The following is a 6989-nucleotide window of genomic DNA, read 5'->3' on the forward strand; positions in this document are numbered from 1 at the left end:
ATCAGCCCATTTTGCACTGCTCTCACAAGCTATTTCAGTCCTGACAGTTCAATGTCCAATATTATGATCAGTAAGAAGTCTCACAACACCAGGTTAAAGTCCAATGAGTTTATTTGGTAGCACAAGCTTTCGGAGGAGCAGCGCTTCAAAACCTTTTCAAAAGCTAAATGTATTTCAAAAGGGATGAATGACTTCACTGTAAATATATGTTTAAGGGTTTCCTGGGCTTTTGCTGTAACTTAGTAATACTAGACCACGCCCACAATCCATGATGTAAAGTGGAAGTACTCTATATAAAGTTATGGATCGTTCAGTTCATCAACTCATTTCTGTGGCTGTGTGGCTGAGTTTATTGCAATACTGCCTACAATGGACAATGGGACGTGTGTTCTTGAGAAAGAGGTTCCTTCAAACTATAATTCACCCATTATTATTGTGACATTTATCCTCGGATTCGTTGGAAATGTGATTGCTTTATGGATTTTCTGTTTTCATGTAAAATCCTGGAAACCAAACAATGTTTATTCATTGAACCTGGCAATTGCAGACACTCTGTTAATCTGCTGCTTACCATTTCGAGCAGATTACTATATACGGGAGAAGAACTGGATCTTTGGTGATGTTGTCTGTCGTCTGAATATATTTTTGATCTCCTTAAACCGGGCAGGAAGCATCATGTTCCTCACTGTTATATCGATAGATCGCTATTTTAAAGTGGTCCACCCTCACCACAGAGTGAACAAGATGTCTACAAGATGTGCAGTGAAGGTAACAGGTATCCTGTGGATTTTCACAGTGGCTATTTGTTTGCATCTTTTAGCAGAACCACACACCTTCAATCACACCAATCTGACATACTGTGAACCCTTTGACATGGTCCAGCGTCTCAGTCCTACAGCAATTTGGACCAATGTTGTTTTTATTGTTTTCAAGTTTGCTTTGCCAGCTCCGATTATCCTGTTCTCCACGTTCTGTATAACCTGGAAATTAAAGCAGATGAAAATTGAATCGCAGGGTAAATATAAACGAGCAGTAAAGCTTGTGATAGCTGTAGCAGCAGTTTTTGTACTGTGTTTCTTGCCCACAAACATTGCTGTAATCGCTGTTTTAGTCACCAGGCCAACAGGCATTGAAGGCTGCCAGTCGTATGAAATAGCTGTTGAGATATTTTACAATACACTGTTTATGACATATCTGAACACAGTGCTAGACCCAGTGATTTACTATTTTTCAAGTTCGAAATTCAAAAATGCTTTGATGAAAGCGCTTGCCTCTTTTAATTTAAGATGCTTCAGATCAACAATCCATCATTCCATGCAAGAAGAAGAACCCAGAGGAGAATTGGCTGTGGATCCAGAACCGAAGTGTAATCCCTGTTATCAATCCCAGTCAGATATCACATTGACCACAACATCTAGTGGTTAATTGTCAACTTGTGTAATTAGAGTATAGACTGTCAATAATTGCTAAACAATAAAAATAAATGTATTTTGTGATGTGTAGAAAGCTGTTGATCTGTTTCTAACAAAAACCTGCTAAAATAAACTGATTTTTAAATCAAGTTATCCATATGCAAAATATTTATTTTTGTCATATAGTTTAATGGAATGATTTCTGCAGGGGAGTTCAGATCATGCTAAGTAATGGTAAATGAAAGGTCAGAAAGTATTTGTAAAGCAGTAAGGAGACATTTTGTACAAATGAGGAGGATCTCCACAAGGATGGGGATGTTCATTTTCTAGCAAGTGAGATTTGTGCACGTTATTTACAGTGACACAGGAATTAGTGGGAAAAGGGGAAAGTTAATCCAGGTAATTACAGGCCAGTGAGCCTTACATCAGTGGTAGGGAAATTATTGGAAAGATCCTTTGAGACAGGATTTATTCCCACTTGGAAATAAATGGACGTATTAGTGAGAGGCAACATGGTTTTGTGAAGGGGAGGTCGTGTATCACTGACTTGATCGAGTTTTTCGAGGAAGTGAAGAAGATGATTGATGAGGCTAGGGCAGTGGATGTTGTCTATAGGGACTTCAGTAAGGCCTGTGACAAGGTCCCTCATGGCAGACTGGTGCAGAAGGTGAAGTTGCATGGGATCAGAGGTGAGCTGGCAAGATGGATACAAAACTGGCGCGGTCAAAGAAGACAGAGGATAGCAGTGGAAGGGTGCGTTTCTAAATGGAGGGCTGTGACAAGTGGTGTTCCTCAGGGATCAATGCTGGGACCTTTGCTGTTTGTAATATATGATGTGGATATGCTGGCGTTGGACTGGGGTAAACACAGTAAAAAGTCTGACAACACCAGGTTTAAGTCCAACCAATTTATTTGATAGTAAACTCACTAGCTTTCGGGTTTGTCCCCAAAAGCTAGTGAGTTTACTATCAAATAAATCGGTTGGACTTAAACCTGTTGTTGTCAGACTTTTTACTGTTTGTAAAATATACAAATGATTTGGAGGAAAATGTAACTGGATTGATTAGTAAGTTTGCAGATGACACAAAATTTGGTGGATTTGTGGATAGTGATGAGGACCATCAGAAGACACAGCAGGATATGGATCAATTGGAGACTTCGGTGGAGAGATGGCAGATGGAGTTTTATCTGGACAAATGTGAGATAATGCATTTTGGAAGGTCTAATACATATGGGAAATATATAGTAAATGGCAGAACCCTTAAGAGTATTGATAGGCAAAGAGATCTGGGTGTACAGGTACACAGGTCACTGAAGGTGGCAATGAATATTGAGGGGTATTGAGTTTAAAAATTGGCAAGTCATGTTGCAGCATTATAGAATCTTAGTTAGGCCGCACTTGGAATATAGTGTTCAATTCTGGTCGCCACACTACCAGAAGGATGTGGATGCTTTGGAGAGGGTATAGAAAAGATTTACCAGGATGTTGCCTGGTATTGAGGGCATTAGCTATGAGGAGAGGTTGGAGAAATTTGGTTTGTTCTCACTGGAGCAACGGAGGTCGAGGGGAGATCTGATAGAAATCTACAAGATTACGAGAGGCATGGACAAAGTGGATATGGTCGTGACTTTTAAGGAGTGTCGTGACAAGTACATGAATAGGATGGGAATAAGGGATATGATCCCCGGAAGGGTAGGGGGGTTTGGTTAAGTCGGGCAGCATGGTCGGTGCAGGTTTGAAGGGCCGAAGAGCCTGTTCCTGTGCTGTAATTTTCTTTGTTCTTTGTTTGACTTCAGGAGGCTGGTGTTGATTTAGGAATGTCCTATTCCTGTTGTTTTTTATCCCAATAATAACGTTATTCCTGTTGTTAAATAAGAAGGATTGGGATATTGGAAAAATGTCTGCAATCAAAACAGGACATCACTTTACCAAAAAACTTACAATATTTTACTACAAAATGTGGTTAGGGATTTTCAATGATAAAATACGTCCTTCTACAAGGAGCTGGATTGGGGCAAAAAGGAAAGGGAAATGGGGGAGTTGGTTAGAGGAAAGTGAGAGATTATCATGTTGGGGGCGCGCGGCATCAGGAGCATCCTGCTCTCTGAGAATCTCTATTTGGAATACGTTGGTGGGTCTTTTCCTCTCTGCTGTGTTGGCTCCATATTGGAAGCACCTGAACAAGGCATCCAGTGAGGTGTGATAATCACTGCTGATCAGCTGGCTGGCTGATGTGATCCGTGTCACTAACGGTTATATAGATGTGTTAAAGTTAAGGGCTGTTACTACCTTCACAGACAGAGACATTGCAGAGTCCCTGGAAGTAGCAGTCAGCCATAATTTAATTGAACTGCAGAATACCCGATAAGCTGGATGGTCCACTCTATTTTTCCTTTCCTGTGAGGAAAGAGGCTGCGAGACAAGTTCCAAAAGCTTCTCAGATACTTCCCAGAGAGAAAATCCAAATAGATATTCTGTGGTCTATTGCTCCTGTGGTATGGACATGTGAAGTTCAAGGGAGCGATTGTACCAGCTTGCCCCACCATCGATGGGTAGGGCAATTTGGTAAGCTTGTGCAAAAGCTGAGAAACCATGCCCTATTTCTTGCGTCTCGTGATCTTACTGGCATCGCATATCTGGCATATTTAGCCTCCCACTCATTTTCAGCGACTGGTTGAATAAATCATTTAAATATATTTAAATTGTCATGAACATGAAATTAACAAGCCCATGGCACAATCATATGGGTTCAGTTGTCTTTGTGGCTTTGCCAGGAGAGAGAGGTTCTTTCTGACGAGGGTCACGTATAGGTTCCCACTGCACATGTACAATAGCGCCCTCTGCTGCTACAGCAGACTGTCTGGCAATTTTAGACCCGCCTCCTTCCTCAACAGCCTGGAGCAATAGTGCCTCAGGAGGTTCAGGATTTTGTTTCAAGTCACTGCTGGCATCTGCAGGTTTCTGGAACAATACTCTCTTGGGTCAGATACATTTTGGGCTATTCTGAACTCACGAGATCTAAGTTCCCAATGTTACTCAATTAATTGATGTCCATATGAACTCATTAGTCACAGCATTAATAGACTTGTAACAAGAATTTCCCAGCCCTTTCAGATATTTGTGACATTGAGCTCGGTCCAGATGCTAACTCATGATTTTCTGATGTAACACAAAGCAAGAGTTTTTTCAAATTTATTTCATTGTCCATATTTGGTCATAGAGAAAACCCTTCACTTTCTGATGTCATCCTCACACAAAGAAATCTAACACAAGGTTGTGGCTCTGGAATCCAATACTTCGGCTCCAGGATATTGTTATAAACATTCCTGAGGGCAGTATCCTCAGTTTAACCATCTTCAGCTATTTATAGAATCCCTACAGTGCAGAATGAGGCCACTCAGCCCATTGAGACTGCACCAACCACAATTCCACCCAGGGCCTATTCCAGTAATCCCACATATATACCTGTTAATCCCCCTAATATAAGGGTCAATTTATCATGGCCAATCAATCTAACCTGCACACCTTTAAGAGTGTGGGAGGAAACCGGAGCACCTGGAGGAAACCCATGCAGAGACAGGGAGAATGTACAAACTCCACACAGATAGTGGCCCGAGGCTGGAATTGAACCCAGATCCCTGGTGCTGTGAGGCACTGTACTACCATGTCACCCCTAATTTCATTAAGACCTTCTTTCCTTCATAAGGTCAGAAATGGGGCTGCTTGCTGATGATTACACAGAGTTCTCTGTCATTTGGCATAATTCAAAATTAAAATATGGATGCAGCCAGATCATGAAAACACTCAGATTTATGCTGATAAGTGGTAAGTAACTTACACAGCACACAAGTACCAAAATAATGACTATCTTTACAAAGAGAGAATTTAACCATCTTCCCTTGATATCCGATAGCATTACCATAGCCGAATCTGCCACCATCAACATTCTGGCGGTGGGCAGTAAACAGACCTTTAACCAGATCATCCATGTAAATACTTTGGTGTCTAAACCATATCAGAGGCTGCGTATTGTGTGGAGAGTGACTTGCTTTCTGACTTTACAAAGCATTTCCATAACCTACAAGTCAGCAGTGTGATGGAATACTTTCTAACTGCATGGATGAGTTCAACTCCCACAACACTCCAGAGCGTAATACTATCTAGGACAAAGCAGCCCAATTCATCAGCCTCCTATTCATCAAACTAATTATTCACTCCATCCTCCATGGGCACACAGTCACAGTGGTGTGTACCACTTACAGGATGCACAGTGGAAATGAGCAAGGCTCCTTCAATGGAGGGAACTTCTTTGACATGGAAAGATAAAAGGAGCAGGCACTTGGAATCACCACCAACTCCCAAGTTCCTCTTTAATTCATACACCACCTTGACTTGGCTGTATATCACCATCCCTTCATTGGTGTTGGTTCAAAATCTTGGAATCCCTTACCTTATAGTGCTGTGAGGATACCTTCACTACGTAGACTGCAGCTGCTCTAGATGACAGCTCACTACTCCCAACTTAAAGACAACTAGAGAGCAATTAATGCTGACCTCACAGATATGACAATAATTCCTCGAAGTACTAAAGCATTCCGGTAGGAAATGTGACATAACTTTGGGGTGAGTTTCAAAAGAATAACATATTTCAAATAACTAAAAAAAAGTCTCAAACTGTTGGTAACAAGAAAGAAGGAAGGCAGCTACAACAAACAAAATAGAGGTAGGATAAAGAGGAAGCATGATGGAGTGTTGAGAAAAGTGGCATTGCGAATGTGGTATAAGTCCTGTGGCATATGTGATAAAAATCACTGTCAAAACATAACAGATTTACCAAGAATATTTTTCAACAAAATATTAACTTCTCTTCTCCAGTTTTTCATGATTTCTGTAGAGATCAGAGAGAGAAAGAAAAATCTTCTGAACTTTCTCCAACAAATTTATTTTGCATTTGCAGGTTTGTTCCACAAGAGGGATTGCTTCTCTCACTATGGAACCAAGTCACAGGCAGAAAGGGCAGAATCAGTACTTAAGAAACAATTTTTCTTACTTCCGAGAACAAGGTAAAAAATCAGGAAATTTTAATTATTTTTCCTGTTGCACTTGATGTCTATCTTTTTGGGGTCTGGGTTGAAGCCAGCTGCAACAGCAGAGGCCTAACAGGTCTCTCTCTCAGATGGTTTCAGTTGAGGTCTGTACATGTACAATAGCATCCTCTTCTGCTACAGCAGGCTGGTTGGCAGTTTAAGATGTGGGTATACTGGCGTTGGACTGGCGTAAACACAGTAAAAAGTCTGACAACACCAGGTTTTAGTCCAACCTATTTATTTGATAATATACTCACAAGCTTTCGGGGTTAGCCCCTTCGTCAGGTGAATGGAGAGTTCTGGCCTCAGACAGAGCATATAAAGCACAGACAGTTTAGAGATTACTGATTAGAATACGAATCCTTACACCTAACCTGCTGTTCAAGACCTGAAGTGGCTGATAATGTGAGTGGAAGGAGCACTGATCACAGGTTAAAGAGATGTGTATTGTCTCCAGACAGTACAGTAAGTGAGGTTTTGCAAACCCAG

At 41.1% G+C, this 6989-nt stretch overlaps 1 protein-coding gene across 1 annotated transcript; it reads left to right on the top strand.

The window, feature by feature from the left end:
• Positions 1 to 293: 293 nt before the first annotated feature.
• LOC145356083 (hydroxycarboxylic acid receptor 1-like) lies at positions 294 to 1446 on the top strand. The gene has a single exon (XM_080208689.1). The coding sequence runs from the start codon at positions 370 to 372 to the stop codon at positions 1423 to 1425; it is 1056 nt and encodes a 351-aa protein (XP_080064815.1). The 5' UTR covers positions 294 to 369; the 3' UTR covers positions 1426 to 1446.
• The last annotated feature ends 5543 nt before the right edge of the window (positions 1447 to 6989 follow it).

Source organism: Carcharhinus amblyrhynchos, chromosome 20 (assembly GCF_965287045.1).
Source record: "Carcharhinus amblyrhynchos chromosome 20, sCarAmb.v2.hapA, whole genome shotgun sequence".
NCBI lineage: Eukaryota > Metazoa > Chordata > Chondrichthyes > Carcharhiniformes > Carcharhinidae > Carcharhinus > Carcharhinus amblyrhynchos.